The 18996-nt window shown below is 40.0% G+C and overlaps 1 protein-coding gene across 1 annotated transcript; it reads left to right on the top strand.

The window, feature by feature from the left end:
• Positions 1 to 926: 926 nt before the first annotated feature.
• Positions 927 to 18996, top strand: plcxd3 (phosphatidylinositol-specific phospholipase C, X domain containing 3). The gene is made up of 6 exons (XM_080499411.1): positions 927 to 1044; positions 11021 to 11277; positions 11934 to 12107; positions 14908 to 15083; positions 15391 to 15492; positions 16662 to 18996. The coding sequence occupies exons 1-6, from the start codon at positions 942 to 944 to the stop codon at positions 16819 to 16821; spliced, it is 972 nt and encodes a 323-aa protein (XP_080355537.1). The 5' UTR covers positions 927 to 941; the 3' UTR covers positions 16822 to 18996.

Genomic DNA, 18996 nt, shown 5'->3' with positions numbered 1-18996 from the left:
ATAATAGCCTTCCAACCTTTCCTCCTATGACACATCGCCTCATTATGGAAGAACTCGAAGCGAAAATGTCAAAAAGCAAATCTTGACACAGCAATAACCACCATGTTCAGCAAAGCACTTTGGTCCATACCATGAAAACCTCCACTGTACTGAATTATTCTGTATCTTTATACCAATGTGGCCTATTTGTCAAAATGATTCACGTTTAAGGTGGCCTGCCAGCTGATTATCAACACACTGAATATGCCAGTGATTCTTTCTCAGTGTCATGAATTGTAACTGTAATGAATCACATCAGTGTGGCTCTCAATCCTGCCAGCACACCAACTCAGACATGAGCTCTCTGGTTGGCTGAGAATCAGGTTTTCACCTCTGCTGTAAACGGTCATGCTTGAATATCAACCCTCTTTAATAATCACAAGTTTGTGGTTGGAGAAATACGAGGTCAACTCACGTTGTTTTCACATGCATCCACCAAGGTATTCTACAAGAGCGTACTAAAGCTCAAAGTTGGAATCATGGATTATTCAACATGTTGCTATAACCACACAGACCATTGTATTAATCAATTATATTCATCAATCATGTACCTGTGTCCTTGTTTTGTTTTGGGTTTTTTTCATGTTATTGGGCAACTACCTAACGACTATTGCCATATTTGGATCCGTCCGACCGCATTTTCATTATCATGTTGCCCGCCGATGTGAGCTGCTCAGGGGGGGTGTGGGCAGACTCAGTAGTGTGTGTGTGTGTGTGCGTGTGTGCGTGCGTGTGTGTGTGTGTGTGTGTGTGTGTGTGTGTGAAAGAGAGAGAGAGAAAGTGAGGCAGTGTGTGCGTGTGTGTGTGAGAGAGAGAGAAGGGCAAGAGAGGGGAGCGTGCGCACTCTCCAGGTTGGCGCAGGCACCGGTCCGGGAGAACGGATCGTTGCGCGAGGTGGCAGCATGGCATCGTCTCACGGGAGAAGCGACCTGCGGTTCGTGGATTGGATGGCGAGTTTACCGCAGAGCATGCACACCACCCCGCTCACCAACCTGGCGATTCCCGGTAGGTGCTTCTTTGCGTTCACTCCAATGCATACCGGGAGAAAGAGGACGCTCATGTCGTTTTCACCGGTGCGCGCTGCGTATGGCTCCAACGAGAAGACGAGAAATACGCAAACTGACTGTTAGTTCGGCGTTATGTGCGCGTCAAAGCTTTGCAAACTTTGATTTTTAGTTTTGCACGCAGGGCAACTCCTGGAAGCCTAAAATAAATGCTTGTTGCGCTCACTGTGCCTCTTCAGAACAAAGGCTAAGACCTGTTGCGCAACAAGAAGTGGCACGCATTTTGAACAGTTGAGCCTCGCTGGTGTGATGGTGCGCTCTCTCCAGAGCTCATAAATAATTCCCAGATGACTGCTTGTTCACCCGACAAAAATCCGATTTAAAAGGAGGCAATGCACTCAAAGCCTTTGAACCATGCTGCTCTGTTTTGTGTCTGACTTTCGGCGTTCGCACAAGGGTGGTGACCACAGGGGAGAGGAGACGGTGAGTGGGATGGGTTCTGTCTGCGCTTCTAATGATCACAGCCCTCTTCATACAAGATGAGCTGTTGGACCTTCAGCCAATCAGTGCGTAGCTCTCCTCAGCTCCATTCAATCTGGAAATGTTGGTAGTAAAGCCCACCACTGATCTGACTGATGGAATGGCTTATTAGCAGCCAGTTAATTCCATATTGCCGCTTAGCCATTATCACACCTCCACACACAGCTTTCGTTCTTCATTCTCTTGAATTTCTAATCCCTTGTGCTCCCTTTCCCCGCTTGCGCTGTCTCAGTTTTGCACTTGCCCCCTGCCAGTCACCCTCTTGATGAACTGCAAATACCTGCTGTGTTTATGGTTGGCATGCAATGACGGCATTTCAGATGCAGATGGCTGAGTGTTTGATGTCCAATGAGGCGTGGCACTTTACCAATTCTGACCAGAATGATGCCAAGAGTCACCAAATTCATCCCAGATTTGTTCAACCATCACTGAAGACAGAAACAGCACAGCATATCACCTCATGCCTGCAATTTTGCTGAATCACATGGATCAGCATGGGATGATGCTCTGTCCCTTCTAATTGGAGATCATCAGTTCTTACTGGCCCTGCAGTTCAGTCACTCATCTACCACCAATCTGGATACAGATTTTGGAAACATGCACCAAGTCTGTGTACTTTCTTCTGTTTGTGAGAACACATTTGGCACAATGTTTGCCTGGATAAATTCTCGGATCCAGGGGATTTTGTCAGCCCATTTTAGCATCGACCGTGTGTTCATGCTTGATTGTATGTCTGATTTCTTTCAGAGGAGCGACTCATATCACATTCTTTTGTCTCATTTTTGAATACAGCTTTAAGTCTTTGTTCAAGCTGGAATAAAACTGGGACAGATAAAAAAAAACAAAAAAAACAAGTGACAACAATTTCATTTCCTTTTGAAGCTTCATCCCTCCTTTAAATACTGTGATGTCTTGTTGCTGTCACCACAGCTACTCAGTTTGAATGATGTAAGTGAGAGTTATGCACATGTACACCATGTGTCATAATTAGATATCCAGGTAATATTTTGTTATTAAAAAATACAACATCCTACAGTATGTCTTTGTCCCCACTGTTGCACGACCATCCCATATTTCTCTCTATACACAAGAAGCTGCTTGGTAGTAATTTTATTTCAGTTATGTCTTGTAGTGCTTATGTCGAGAAAGGTTCATTGTTTTAACTTACTGGACAATGCAAAGTTGCCATTATTTTTGTGCCTGTCTGGACCTTCTCTCCCGTGGTATTTAGATTTTCCTCCAATATATCAAAAATTTGCTTGTTAACTGGTGACTCTAAAATACCTGAGGGGTGTGTGTGTGTGTGTGTGTGTGTGTGTGTGTGTGTGTGTGTGTGTGTGTGTGTGTGTAGCCCTGCAACGGTCTGGTGATATATCCAGTATGTACTTTGCCCTTAGCTCACTGTTGGTGAATTATCAGTCCTCTGCAGTTTTGATAAAGGAGGTACAAAAGCTGGATGGTTGACAGAGTTTCATGTTTTGAGTATTTGCTACATTATCTCATGCAGTAATTTTTGAGATCAAAATGTAATAGTCTTTATCGGTTTATTACAACACTCTCAGAATTGCATGACATGTATTTTCCTGCCATACTGTAGATGCAATGACATTTGATCTGGAGTTTGATACACACTGTGAACCGCTATGAGCTGGTATTCAAGTTGTTGACTGGGTAAACTTAATAGCATCAAAAACTGTTGGATGAGTAAAGAGTTTGACTCGTGTGTGTATTAATTTTGTTGACAATGAAGAGTGGAAATTAAATGCTATTCATTTTCCAATTAAACTAAAAACAGGTTAATAGGTTGATAGGTCAAAAAGTGATCACATCAGGTAATTGCTGAGATGGATCTGATGGCATGTTTTAAACCTCTATTTGGGCTCTTGCCTCCTATTTAGGGTGATGCCAAAGATTATATGAATACAAGACTGCCTGCTTGAGTTTGTCAAAAAATTATTATCTCAGGAAACTATTAAAAAAACAACTTGTTTAATCAACATAACATATGAGAAACTCAGTGCCCATGCATATCTTCAGGCGAATATTGAAAGTGATTGTTAATTATCAAGATTCTCAATTAATTCATAGAATTAGACCATTAGACCATTAGACCATTCAAAAAGAAACTGTAATAAACCTAGTTAAATATATTTTACAGAGGTCAATTTTAAAGTCTGTTATCAAGTCATGCTCTGCAAAGATTGATCAGATTTTAAAACAAATAACAATGGTGCCTATTCATTAGGTGCTTAAATTTTTTTAAAGGATATGAATATGAATTTAGTTTGGTTTACCAGTAGTCATATAGTGGAAAACGAACATTTTGGAGTCAGTCAGAATTTGAAGAGCCAAAGGCATGAATCTAGAGAAAAAGGTTTTTTTTTCTTGTTAATTATTCAAAATATGCTGATAACATGGCTGAAACCATCCAACAACAACAACAAAAAAAACAATCACCAGCTTTGTCAAAGTGGCAAATACACTGAATTAATTGCCTGGTTTTCAGAATCAAGAGACACCAGTGAATCATTTGTCACCCAGAGGAGATCTGAATTAATGCTATTGTGATGCCAGAGTGAAATTTGCCTGCATGAAAAATAAGAGCTTTAAAAAGATATATTTTTCAAGAGCCTTGTATAACAGTAGTTTAAAAGGAGGTGCAGCTAAACTGAGATGGGATTTTCTGATGATTGAATTTAACTGTTGACCATTGTTGAGGTATGTACAGTAGTTTCTCATTATTATGTGACTCATGACACAATACCATTGTGTATATATAAAAAGGCACATAACTTAAGAACAGGTGGCAGTTTGTAACAAAGGTAAAGATATTTCTTTAATCCTGCTACATTCTTAAAGGTACACAGCATTCGGGGCTGGACCCGATGACATTCATCAATTAAATAAATATCATCATATTACTGGCAACAGTTTCTAATATTGAATAGGCTTTTTGTGTTTTTGTTACATTGGGTTGAGATGTATTTCAATACATTTATCAAAATCAACTTAGAACTAAGCAAAAAGTGTGTCAATGAAGATGGCGGCACACAAAGATCACCACAATCCAACATTGACCAGCAGTAAAGCTCAAACATGCACTCGTCAGGGACTTCTATCGGTGTGTATGGAGCTGAAGATGGGACAACGCTACACTAACCACCACTAATACGCTCTACTGAGAGAACTCGGACTGCTGCGGATAAATGGGGAGACCTGCTCAGCACCGACCGGCTTGGTGAACAATCGGTAAACAGTCCACTCACGCTGCCCGTGGACTGTTTTCTCTCCTCCCCTCAGGCAGGAGGTATTGCAGGCAGGTGTAAAACTGCCAGGTTCAATAATATGTTCCCCCTCCCCCCCCCACCATCATCCGTCTTTTAAAAAGAGGACTGTAAATACTTATTTATTCTTCTGTTATAACTTATTTCCACTTATTTATTCTTGCACTGCATTTTAGACACCTTATTTTATGTCAGGAATATTATACTCAGGTACTTTATGTGTGTTTGTTGATCCTGCATGACAATAAAGTTTATCGATCTATCAATTGCTCTATCTATCTATAAGAGGCCTATATTTACTACAAGGAGGGAGCATCTCCTTCATTTCAACTTTAGCTGTGTCATGAGCAAAATGCTACACTGGTTTTGATAATGTTACTGTGGCATTTGGGGACCTCCTAATGAGGTCAGTGTTAGGACTCAGAACTCACATCTTTTCTGTGTGCAGTTTGTATATTCTCCATGTGCATGCAGGACTTTTTCTTCTACTTTCTTTCCACAATCAAAAGGCATGTTAGGTTAATTAATGTGTGTGTCTGTGATTATGTGTCTCCCTGTGTTGGACAAAGTAGTGACCTGTTTGACCTTCTATCTTTTGTTTGGCTTTGATTGGAGCCAGTGCCCCTGTAAGCTTAATATGGAGTTCCACCTTCATTGTGTGAGAGGTGGCAGCTTGGTTTTTGTTCGATCTTAAAGAATTTTTTTTGATGTGTTCTGGTCCTGCCTAATGGTAATGTGAAGATGAAATACATTTGATCCAAGATAAAACTGACTTAGTAGGTCTATCCCTCCAATCTTCACAGTAAATTGCCCCATGGATGGATGGATGGATGGATGGTTATATCTATATCCACCATGCTGCTGGAGACTCATAATCTGCCATCCCATCAAGATTTCACGCAGTATTAATAGTTCTTCTCAATGGGGTACTGGAAAAATGACGAAGGGATGTAAATTACAGACGAGCAAGAATATATATCCGAGTCACCCTCGGGTGGGGGGTCATTCAAAGAAAAGGGAAGGAAGGGTTAAATAGAGTGAGGTTGCCATTTTCTTCTCCCCTAAGCTGATCAGTGGGGGACATGGTGGGCTGGTCTCCTGTAGCTATTGTTAGATCTGCGAGGTGTGTACTGCAGACCGCCGGCTGTGCATTTTCCTGACTGAGACAGTCTGTAACGGTGCGCTGCCAGACATGTTCATCTATTTCTCTGTGGTTTTGTCACCGTGATCAAGCTTCGATGATGGGAAGAGAAAGATGTCATAATCACTGTCATGGTCATTCAAATAAGGATTTTCAACATGTTTGGTTTGGAGCTACAGTTAATTTGAAGCAGTCCGTGTCATGCAGGTGTGCATCGTGATTAGATGTAAATATACTCTGGTTATCACTGTATTAGTCAGTGGTAATTAGCAATGCTCTGGTCATTATTTCACCAGAGAAAATAATTATTGGAAGACTCTGAATGCCTGCTGAAAGCAAAGGAAGAATCCACATAACATTTCTCCGCTTTTTAAACACTTAATGATTTAACATTTAACCAGAGTAGAACTCCAAATTACAGTTCTACACATACTCAGACAAATGCAGTTCTTTAATGAATTATTGTTTATGACTCTGTGTTTGCCAGTCACATATAGGATAAACAAAACAACATACATTTAAATTTAATTTAAATCTCTTTAAAGCCAACCAATTGCTGAATGTCATAAATGATTGTGTCAGTTAGTTCAGTTTTCACATAATGCCTAAATATTAGATTTGCACAGAACTCAGGGGAGTTGCTCTTTACCTTTTGAATGGCTAACTCTAAAAGCTTGAGGCTTTAGGTGAAAAGATAAATAATGTACACTTGGGAAATGTTTGAGTTGCATTAAGCTAAAATTGCCTTCCAGGCAATGGAAACAAATCCATTCCAGAGAAGTGGCACCTCTAAGTCTTGGCGATTCCCTCTGGATATAGAAAAAGGGCAATCCAGGGGCTTCATCTGTAAATCTCACCCTCTGTTTCCTCTCTGGATTTGTGTCTTGAGTCTCAATACAAGGAGGGTGAACGGTATCAGATACCAGAATAAACATGGGTAGTGCAGAGAGATTTTTGAAGGGCAGGAAATCAGCCTGCTAAAAGCCATTGAAACCCGATAATATAATGCTCAGTACAAACAACGGGGGAAATTGTTTGGTGAAGGGACATAGAGAGAGAGGTCATATCTATCTCAGGAGGTATAGCTATTTCCTGTTTGGCAGGTGCATCCATCATTCAAACCAAATCAGTGCAGCCTCTGTGTTTGATTAGGTATACATCCTGCCTATTAAAAGCTTAGAAATTTACACAGTAACATCCATAATCCCCAAACACCAATCCACTGAATTCTCAGTTCCAGAGAAGCCTCTATATTAGCATAGTATAATCATAGTCGTTGTAAAAATAAATGCCCCTTAATCCACTTGCAAACTTTTTAATCTTGTAAGTTGCTTCGGTAAGTCAAAAGAGCCTAAAAAACGGGGGAAATGGATCAGTATGCATTTTCTACGGCTTCCCTTCACCTCAGCACTCCCACTTAATTGAGTTTACAGCAGATGGATATTTATCTTGAGAGAAAAAGTCAACTAATTCAGACTCATCAAAACCTCTCCTCTCCTCTCCTCTCCTCTCCTCTCCTCTCCTCTCCTCTCCTCTCCTCTCCTCTCCTCTCCTCTCCTCTCCTCTTAAAATAGATCTGAAAGAGTCACTGTGAGCTTTGTTTAGTCACAAACAAGACCGAAGCCACCCGCGGTCCTCTCTGCATGCTCTCATTCAGGCAGAATGACTCAGATAATGCAGGTCAATTCTCTAAGGTAAAAATTCTCATCCTTCACCATCGTCCACACTGTTGTTGTCGTCATCATCACCATAAGTGGATCACTCTGTCACACCTACTTCCAGCTTTAATCTTTTTTTTCTCCCACCTCTTTGAATCACTCCCTACTTTCAGTCAAATCCTTTCTTTATATATACCTGACATGTATAGTCAGAGGGAAATGTGTTGCCAGAGTTCACCGCAGTTCTGCAAACGTGACTCTGGTGCTGCATATGGCTTTTTAGCCCCTTCATAGTGGCTCCCTGGGACTTTCAAACAATTATTTATGATTTTGATTGTTGCTGCACCTATTGTTTGAAGGAACTATTACTTCACAGTTTTGAGTGACAAACATGGCACCAGAATCAAAGGTTCTATAGTTAGCCAACAAAACTTTGCCTCACCATGTCACCTGTACACAGAAACTTTGAAACTTTAGCTGCTCCCCTCTCAGTCCATCCATCCATCCATTCATCCATTTTCTCCTCTTCTCCACAGAGTAGTGGATATCTCATATCGTGTCAGACGTTCAAATCCAGAGCTTCCAGTTTTCCGGATATGATAACATGTTGTGCCTAATTGGTGAGCTGTTTCAGGTGTACACTGCTTTTGTTAACTGAGATCAACTTATCATTTTCTGATTGCATGATATATATCTTATCTTGAGTGTATTCTAGTTGTTTTTGGGGTAGAAATTAACCCCAAACTGCAGCCATTCTTTGGATACTTTCCTTCATCTAATTTTAAGATTGCAACTAGACAATCAAACCTTTGTTATGAGATTGTTTAATGAAAGTTATTTGCAGTTCCTGTAGAAAAAGCAGCTCAATTTAAGAGTGCATGTCTGCCACAGCTGAACAATTAAAATGTTTCCTCACATTTCCAAATGAAAATGTTGCCCTTGAGGCACAGCTCTGAGGTGGCGCAAATTATTTCACAACATAAACAGTAATTAATCATTTTCAGAGCTCAGGTGAAGGTGCCTGATTTTGTTAGACTGCAGTCCCCATGTCTCTGCACTGCGTCTACAGCAGGACTTGTGCACTCACAGCAACATGTTTATACCCTACAGAGTTGACGCTCTTTCCTCAGTAAAGCAATAACAGAGTATCCAATGACTTCTGCTCATACACATTTAGCGTGATGCATTTTTTTTTTTTTTTTTTGTAATGCACTAACAAGCCGTTATCCGTTTCCCTAAAGTCATTAGCATTCATTAAACCTTCCATTAGACAGTCCGGTGGAACTGCTAGATTCAATTCATATTAACTGCACCTTTACTGCTAATATAACTATAAATGATAAATATCTAAGTTATTTATTTATTTATTTATTAATTTACACAATTTCACATGCACAATCAGGGATTATGATTTCTGCATAAATATGTGAAGATTATGAAAAAATGGACATCCAGGGGTCCGACATCACAGAAATAAGCTGTTACAATCATACAAATATTATACATTTTGAAGGTAAAAGCCCAATACTACCTACATCCACAGATGTAGGATTTTATGATGAACTGAGGACAAAATGTGTATTTTTGACCACATTCATCAATTTCATTGATGAATTGAGAAAATAAAATGTGAATGAAATACATTATTTGGTCAGTGATAGCTAGAGGTAATGACTTTAGTTCTGTGATCTTTGATTGCATAACGTTCAAAGCCAAATATAAACGATTTCTCGAGACACATCTGCTGTGACTGGTTAAGGTCATGCTCTGTTACGCTGTGACCCTGGTATTGTGGCTCAGCCAGTAGTGATACGATTTACTGCCCTGCCCCGGGATTCAGCTGTCTATCCTGCTTATGGTCATTCTGTGTGCCGCATGTGAAGATCGGGCACTGGAGAATAGATAGCTGAAGGTCACTTCAGGTCACCGTGTTGTGCTGGTGGAAGTTGGATGTGTTGATGTATTTTAGAAACGGTGGAATGTGATGAAAAGTCAGGAGAGACTGCAGCAACAAGAGCAGCATGAACTGATTTGTGCATACCGTGTGTGCGTGTTCCCCTTCTCCCAAGTGGATGAACATATGACCTTCATATCTAAATACCAGCATTCTCCATCAGTTCAATTCAAAGTGTCACCGAAGACTGTATCAACGTATTGACAGACCTTTACATTCTAGTATTTTGTATTCTCAGTTTCATTTTAATGCAAAAATACCTCATAAAGATACGTATTTGAAATCATCACCATCATCATCCATTTAGATGAAGGTTTTTACTTGCTGAGGTTTTGAGATATACAGTACTGTATCAGCAAAATGCTCCCTGATCTGTGGACCATGCATCAAAACTATACTACACATTATTAAACTTAATAATAATGACATCTAGGATTGTATTTGCACTGAGCAAATACAAAATTGCCAATTTAAAACTTTATTGGATACTAACTACCAGCATTATTTTTTCCACTTTATTGGGTTTATTAGGAATAAAATAAATGGAGGATGCAACCTTGAGCAATTCTATTAATGGGAATGAACAATTGTGTGGGACGAGACAAATTAGTGTGCATATCTCAGGGTGGTTTGAAAACTACAAATTGAAAAATGCTGAGGACTCAACTGTGTTTTCACAATTTTGTGAAGATATTTGCAAATGCGTCACCTGGTGTTCCAGCAAACATTCTTGTGCAAGCATTCAAATATGGAACAGGAATTGATCACAAGTAATATTTGCAAGTTATTTAAAGGATGCATGGGACAATTAGCTGTAATCCTGTAGCATATGTTCAGCATAAGTGCCCTTGTGTTGAGAATGGTACAATTACAGAGACACTTAAGTCATTGATAGCACTCAACCAAACATAATTCATTTGTTGAAGAGCATGATTATATGCCTTCATTCATCTGTCCAATTCACAACACACAGTCAGACTCCTTCCACATGCATCTTTTTCCTGCCTCAGCTCTTCCGTAACAAGTAAAAAGTTTCCATGACAACTGAGAAACTTCATCTGCTGATGAAGACAAATACTTTCTTTGGCGAGACCTTTTGTTAAGAGTTTCCTCGTCAGGCTGCTGTTTTCAAGATGAAACATTAACTGGAGGAAAGAAACAAGTGATTGCAATAGAAATGTGCTTGGAAGGTGAGAAAATGTAAAATAATGAGCACAAGCAGTGTTCAGTTTGCAGACTGTGTCCTAACCTGAAGATATGACCGTCAGTGCTTCAATTCTTCTCATGTTTCTAGGAGCTGGTGAATTAAGTCTGAAGATCCAATAGCTGTCTGGCACCAACAAGACTGCAGGCAGTAATCCTCTCCTGCACAGACTCTTATGTTGTTTTGTCTTCTTTAGGCTCGCATGACTCCTTCAGTTTCTACATCGATGAGGCGTCTCCAGTGGGCCCTGAGCAGCCGGAGACGGTGCAGAACTTTGTTTCTGTTTTCGGCACGGTGGCCAAGAAGCTAATGAGGAAGTGGTTGGCAACGCAAACTATGAACTTCATCAGCCAACTGGAGGCTGGGATCCGCTTCTTTGACCTGCGCATCTCTACCAAGCCCCGTGACCCCGACAATGAGCTGTTTTTCGCCCACGGACTCTTCAGTGCCACGGTCAGCAGAGAACTTTGAGTTTGAATGGCTTTTGAATATTGTGTAATACCTCTGGTTGCTAAATTGCGCTTGTGCATTTCAGTTTGTGTGGCATTGGTACTTGCATGCTCAGATTAGTTGAGCGAGGTCCCTCAAAGATTTCAGATTGAAAGGGCCTTTTTTTATCTAGATCCTGTCTAAAGTGTGCCATATTGTATGCTAATAGATTTGCATGTGTTTTAAGGGCGATAATCTCAGAATAACATCGCACTCAGAGGTGGAGATTGAGAAGTGATTGGGTTAGTATAGAACATCTGTGAAATCGGATTAGTCTTCTCAGGTGTCCTTCCAGGTGATGGACAGGCTATTGATGTTGCATTAAATGATACATAATCAAAGTAATTGAAACATACTGGGTAAATCAAGTGAGTAATTTGTTGTGAATCCAGTTTAAATACGTCAACCTATTTTAAAGTGGTTTCTCAAATAGCTTTAAACTAATCTCAATTCGTTGCCATTACTTGCCAATGCACATGTACAAAAGAAGAGATCTTATTAATGCTAATGTGATGGAAGGAACCTAACATTAGTCATGGACCCCTTTGGCCACTCCTACTATAACAGTCTGGCCTACTAATGAATAGTATGGGTCTCCTCACTGATCTTTTTATTTGCAGGTCAGAGAAGGTCTGGACCAGATCAGTAGCTTCCTGTCAGCTCATGCCAGAGAGGTTGTTTTCCTGGATTTCAACCATTTCTATGGCGTGCAGAACCTACACCATGAAAAACTGGTGGCCATGTTGAAGGAAGTGTTTGGAGAGAAGCTCTGCCCCGTTGTTTTTGCTCAGGAGGTACAAATACACTTCACTTTTAACGTTGGATAGAATCAGCCACAAATATATTGTACTGACTATAATGCAGTTGCTTGTTTTACTGTAATTATGCTGAATTTAGACATTTTCTGTTTCTGTTTGAGGACTGTTTGCTAATTATTAGTTTCTCTGCCTTGCTCGACAGTATTTCATGCGTTTTGATCACTTGCGATGCAGAATGATGATTATCACCTCCCTAATCATAGTTCAGTTTTTCCATGCTGAACATGCCCTTTTGCACAGAAGACAGTCTTTGCTGCGTGATCAGACTCTGCTCTCTGTCTGCTCTGCCTTGGGAAAATAATGACTTGAAAAGATGCGACTTGACCCAAATGCAGAAGATAAGGTGTGAAAATGGGAAAGAGGGTTTACTGAAAACTGGGTTTGGTAAACAGAAATGAGGGGAAACAACAACAATCAAATCCAATTTGGTAGGTAGTCAGAAACTACCCAAATGGAAAAGACTTGAGAAATTGAAGAAGAATCACCCACATGTCACATGTGGATCAACCCCCAACAACCCCTGTACTACTAAGGATGGCATTCATAAGGCAAAAGTAACATTCAAATCATTACCTGAGCAAGCGTAACCTCCTTTATCAACTTAGGGTAACATGGTATGATTGTAGATCAATTGAAGTACAAATACTACACAAGGGTGGATTGTAAGTCAGGTCTGGCCCTGGGCGGTCATACTCAAAATTTCTTCAAGTTATCAAATAGCTTGGATGATAACTTTACACTGGCAAGGCTTGCTCCGTTTGAGATTATTGTCATGTTATTGTCATGATTGGTAGTAATTTGAAACTTTAACATGTTATTATTAATGTATTACATTATAATAATTCATGCATTTAATTGTACTATATTTTTATCTGAGAAAGGATATGATGCATGTAATCCATGAGTTTCTTGGCCCAGAGGAAAGTTTTAGTTTAATAAGTTGGATGGATGTAAGTGTGCGAGAACTGCTGTGTGCAAAATACATATCACCAACACAGTTCATGTCTTTGGTATGCCCTCAATCTGAACATGTAGCCATGACTTCAGATTCCCGACCTGGAAATAATCAGAATAACTAGTTGAAGGTGAGGGTAGATATAAAAACTTTTTTTCAGTCCAGATCTTGTGAAGTTCTGTCAGAGTTTCAGTAGATTGATATTTAGTTAGCAATTACCTCAAGCTGAACCCTATTTTCTGTTAACCCCAAAGTAGCAAAATACGTTAAATTCCAGATTTTGCTTCTTTCTTTAAAACGCATGAGAAAATTATAGAAACACAATTTTTCTTTCCGCAGGACAATACCACCATGCAGTGATTAGGATTAGTGAAAATCTAAGTGTGTTCAGACTTTTTGCTGATAAAACGTTGATAAAACATTGTACATTATAATTTTGATCCATTTTTGGACTTTCCAACACATTTTTATTACAAATATAGATAACATTTAGTTGTGCCTTTCTTAAGTGACTCATAAAGTAAGTCTTAAATATTCTTTAAGAAATCTGTAGTGATCAAAGTCTCCATTTCCATGCTATAAAGGATTAATGACTCATTCTTGACATTTTCCTTATTGGACTAAGTCTGGGCTCGAGAAGCTGTAGCTGGTGGGTGACCTGCCAACATTGTTACATACAGATAAACATCAGTGGAATGACATGACTGCTGTTTTGATTTATTCTTGCATCATCCATCCCTTCTCCCATCTCTACCTTCTCCCTTTGTCTGACGAACCTGCAGGAAGGAGTCGAGCGTAAAATTCCCACTCCCACTCCTGACAGGTGCTGCAGCTGACTGAGGATTAAGTGAGGGGAAGACGACAAACGTAATGGAGACTTTAGGTTTCCAGAGTGATAGTAAATGCTCATATTTCATGCGGTGGGAAACATAGCTTGATGCATAATTTCTGAAAGGAAACGTGCCTGGTATTGATATTGAAACAGTATTTTATCCTCTTCTTTTTCACTTCATTACTTTATCATTTCTTGTTTTCTCGTTGCTCTCAGACTTACTCTCCTATACGCACGCTTCCAGTTCTCTTCAGCTGCTGTTTGATCTATTTTAGGAAAATGTGTACAGCTCTGAGGTCCTTGCCACAAAGTAAACCTGCTCGTGTGAGAGAGTAAACATTAAAAGAGTTGAAGTATAGGGGGTCTTCAGTTTTCAGATTCAGAGCCCATGCAGCCGCAGCCAGCAAGGGTTGAGATCGAAAGGTTTGACTTCTCTGCACACCATTACTGTACTTGGCTGCTCACTTTAATGACTAAGGGATGTTGTTTTTTTATTTATTTTGTTAGCTGGAGTCTTCCAACTGAATTTTTCTGAAAATAGAAACATCATAGAAACATGCTGTCTATACTATAGAGTTCAATTATACATAAAAACATATATCTACGTAAAATCTTTTTTGCAGCCAGTCCTCAGATTTCTTTTAATTCATTGCGATATACATTTTATGTGGTTAAATAATGAATCCTATTCCTAATCCTAATGAATCCCTTTGTTATAGTAATTGTTTGTAATTTGTTCTTCCCCATCATTAATATAGTGTGATATATTACAAATATAGTTATTTAGACAGCATTATAATATCCGATATAAAGCTGTGGTTGTTTATGTGGTTCTTTCTATGATTAGTCATGACTATACACAGCCGTATGGGGAAGGAAAATTAAACGTGCTTATCTTTCATATATTAACCTTGTTTTAAAAAAAGGAATGTTTTATTATTCCTACATTCAGCTTCTTGTTTCCCTGATTGTTACCCTTTAATACTCAGGTGAGTCTGCAGTATCTGTGGGAGAAGGAGTACCAGGTGCTTGTCTTCTACCACCACCCCATGGCCCTGGAGGTACCCTTTCTGTGGCCAGGCCAGATGATGCCCGCTCCATGGGCCAACACGACTGACCCAGAAAAGCTGGTTCAGTTTCTCCAGTCATCCGTCACGGACCGCAGGTCAGTCGGTATATTTATGGCAGCAAAAACTTGGTACCCTGTCATGTTATATCCGCAGGTTATTTTCTCATTATCCTAATGAAGTGTGCAACCACTGACTTTGACTAGTTTCAAAAATAGATGTCATGATGGTTGGAGTTTGAAAGGCTTTAACTTATGTGACTCATTAGAGGATAATTTCCTCTGCTTAATCATGTCATTGGCTTATAAATAAATACAAAATAAAGTTCATTTGCACGTTCTTCACAGCAAATGAGTAAAGGAGCCTCATGTAATTGTCCAACAAATGATAAACTGCTTCCTGTAGGAGGAAGGGAACGTTCTTTGTCTCCCAGGTGGTTCTGACTCCAAAAGCCAGTACGGTGATGAAAGGAGTGGCGAGCGGACTGAGAGAGACGATCACAGAAAGGTATGTGTGTGTGTGTGTGTGTGTGTGTGTGTGTGTGTGTGTGTGTGTGTGTGTGTGTGTGTGTGTGTGTGTGTGTGTGTGTGTGTGTGTGTGTGTGTGTGTGTGTGTGTGTGTGTGTGTGTGTGTGTGATTGTGTATAATGCAAAAAATAAGCTTTCGCTTGAATTAATATGCAGCCTTGTACAGGACTGGAAAAGATGCAGGATTAGCACGATTGGTGGCACTCGCTGTGTTCACAGACATGCAATTATAGCAGCACCTCAGCAGTCAGGCGCCTCAGGAGAGACATGACTTCCACCTAAATACGCCCCAAAACAAATGGGCATGTGTACCTGCAACACACACACACACACACACACACACACACACACACACACACACACACACACACACACACACACACACACACACACACACACACACACACACACACACACACATACACTTGCACGCAAGTCACTGTCACTGGCTCAATTTAAAACAATCTGAGCCATGTTGTAGGCTCTGAATAACAGGCCATGTTGAGGGTTCTTTCCGAAACAGTTGCCACAAACCAAAAGAGATGCAACCAATCTCCCTTTTCCATTTCAGTTTTGGTGCAGGATATGTTTTTTTCTTGATTTACTCGCAGCTTTGTGTGTATTTCACTTCCTCTTTATGTCACCAGTTTGTTACTGTAAAAGCCTCAGAAGTAAACCACCCATTTTCTTTGCATGAATTATTCATGTGATAATTCCACTATCAGCTATTCTCACCAGGCATTTGGTTACTTTGATGTAGACATCCTTCAGAATTCACTTCATTCGTTTTGCCACACAGGCTGCCAGCGTAGGCCTCAGCGCTACGAGAAAGCAGGCGTGTGGAGGAGACAACTGGTAAAATTTTCTCATGCAGAAATCTGGGCGAAGCATCTGCAGGAGTAACACCCTCCCCTGGCGCTTGGCTTATACGAACATGTCCAGTGTGTGTTCAGTGTGTCCTTCTCACAGCTGGTGTTTGGCTTGCAGACATCACACGCTGTGTCACAGAGATCTTTTATCACAGTGTGCCCCTCTCTGTGCTAAACCAACCATCCGTGAATCATTCTTTCCCCTCTCCATCTATTTTCTACATTATTCTTCCCCCGAGCTCCCTCCCCCTGACGTGATGTTCTCTGTGCATCCTCCAAGGGCATTACCGGGCATGATGCAGTGGATCAGATCACAAAGACCAGGTGAAAGTGGCATCAACATTATCACGGCAGACTTCGTAGAGCTCGGAGAGTTTATCAGCGCCGTCATCACCCTCAACTATCACCTGGATGAAGACGATGACGATGATGCCACCTGAGAGCCGACAGGCTGCGTCGGGGAGCGCAGTCACAGCTCCTACCACAAGTGGTTGGGTGTGTGCCCTCACTTTTTTCTCTTTAGCATTTATTTAAAGAGAGGAGCCGCATTGCTCCTTTCACTTTATTTAGGGCTATAGTGAATTGCGAGATCAAGTGCGGTTGACAGGCGAGTTGCAACTGGAAGACACATTGCTGATGTTTGGTTGGAGTGCCAGGAGAACGAGATTTTCTTGGTTTCGTTTTCTAATTTTAAGGATGGAAATGCTCATGTTGTTCTTGATGTTTTTTTTTTTTTTTAAACAAATACTTTTTTTTAAATTTATTTTATTCCCCATGCTGTAAAATAATCTGCTTTGTCCACTGTTTTTAGACTTACCAGGGAGGGGGAGGTAGGTTACTCAGAGCATATGTGAACTCTCTGCTAAATGTACTGGTACATCAATCTTGGTATTCTAGTTGTAACAGGTTTTGTTTCTCCAGAGGTTTGTTTTATAAATTAAAGTCTGTGTTACTGAAGTTGTAGGCTGGTGTTAGTAGCTAGCAGTCTATGTCTCGTTTATGAAAATCTGTCCAAGTTCTAACAATATGCATTTCTGATCTGATCACTGCATGTATTTTTTTGGTTCTACATACACTAAAAAAAAAATGTCTCCAGCAGCTTGAATGCATAATTGATTTAAAACATAGTGCTACACTAAATTAATCAATCTTTGTTTCTAACTGACTGATATCTGCTATGTTTCCAGTAAAGACTGTATATTGATACGAAATGGATTAACTTAGAAAATCCACTGATTCACTCATTCAAATTCACAGAGGAAGAGAGAATTAGATTGCAGCTTGGCCAGTCAAGAAAATCTGCCAATTCAACAAGAACTTTCATGAACCTTGTGTTCAAAAATGTTATATAAGCAGCAAGTATCTGATGGAAATGCAGTCAATGTAACTATTCATTTGTGAGGGTGAGAAATCCTGCCTGACACGGTTATTGTATGATCTGGTGGGTGCTGAGTCGTGACAGCCAAATATATAAAAATATAATATTTCTGGGTGCAAGAGTATATCCACAGTCTGTCTTTGCATTGCTGTTTGTTCCCCCCCCCCCCCCCCCCCCCCCCCCGTGTGTTTGTGTGTGCACTGCACTCATATAGTGTACATGAGTCACCGTGAGATGTATAACTGAGTTGTGTTGTTCATAATAACAGGAGATAAAGCTGCCTAACAGTCACTCAGAGACCTATTTTATTTGAAGATAGAAAAAGGCTTAACATCAAAATTCAGAGTCAAGAGGATTGAATGTGACAGCAGTACTTTGACAACAACACAATAAAGGGTTCGGTTACGATCAAGGTGTAGCTCTCAGATGCTTACCTTGGCTGAATAACGTTTTTTTTCTGCTATCTCGGCGCAAGACCATGTGATTTGGTCCACTCACATTGGGAAAAAGAAGTTGAACACATTTCATTGAATTATTCCAAGATGAACAGATATACTAAAGTAACACATGTTGACAAACTGAATTATTGGTACTGAAAGGTTTTGCATACAGTATTATGCATGAAAATAAGTTCCGTTATCATCAGACATTCATGTCTGATTATTTTCTGCAAAGAATGTATTCTGCTGGGACATTTTTATCAAGTTTGGTAATGAAAAGCCCAAAACAGGAAGCTCTCTTTGGATGTGGTGAATGTATGTATCTCGTGAGGCGTAACTGTGCCATTCCTAAAAAAAAATAAAGTTTCATTTGAGTGATAGATTTTAACTTGAAAGACATGTTTCTATTATATGCTTCTATTTTACTTCTTTCCACTTTTGTGTGGTTTCATGTTGAAATGTTTTATATTGTGCAAAGTTTCTACATTCTGTATTCTGTATACTGTCGATAAATTGTAAATGATTTCAATTGTAACGAAGAGCCATTAACATTTTCTTAACTTGTACTCTGAGTAGCCAAACCACTCTTGTTCAAACTCAGCGGTACTTCATTCATGTGCATGATCACAACACAAGATCCCACCAGGGTTGTGCATAACTTTGTGTTTTTTCTGCCTTCAAGCATGTGTGCACATCAGCTTAAAATGTCCCCTCCCTTCAAGACGGATATCAAACATTATGTATTTTTTAATTGTTGCACTGCGCCAACCTAATACAGATCATGAATGACACCCACA

This window comes from Blennius ocellaris (assembly GCF_963422515.1).
Source record: "Blennius ocellaris genome assembly, chromosome: 7".
NCBI classification, from domain to species: domain Eukaryota; kingdom Metazoa; phylum Chordata; class Actinopteri; order Blenniiformes; family Blenniidae; genus Blennius; species Blennius ocellaris.
This window is presented reverse-complemented; position numbering and strand designations above follow the sequence as displayed.

Coding starts and splice junctions, on each gene's coding strand:
- plcxd3 (XM_080499411.1), top strand. CDS start 942: ATGGCATCGTCTCACGGGAGAAGCGACCTGCGGTTCGTGGATTGGATG. Junction 1,045..11,020: donor CACCAACCTGGCGATTCCCG/GTAGGTGCTTCT, acceptor TGTCTTCTTTAG/GCTCGCATGACTCCTTCAGT. Junction 15,493..16,661: donor AGAGAGACGATCACAGAAAG/GTATGTGTGTGT, acceptor GCATCCTCCAAG/GGCATTACCGGGCATGATGC.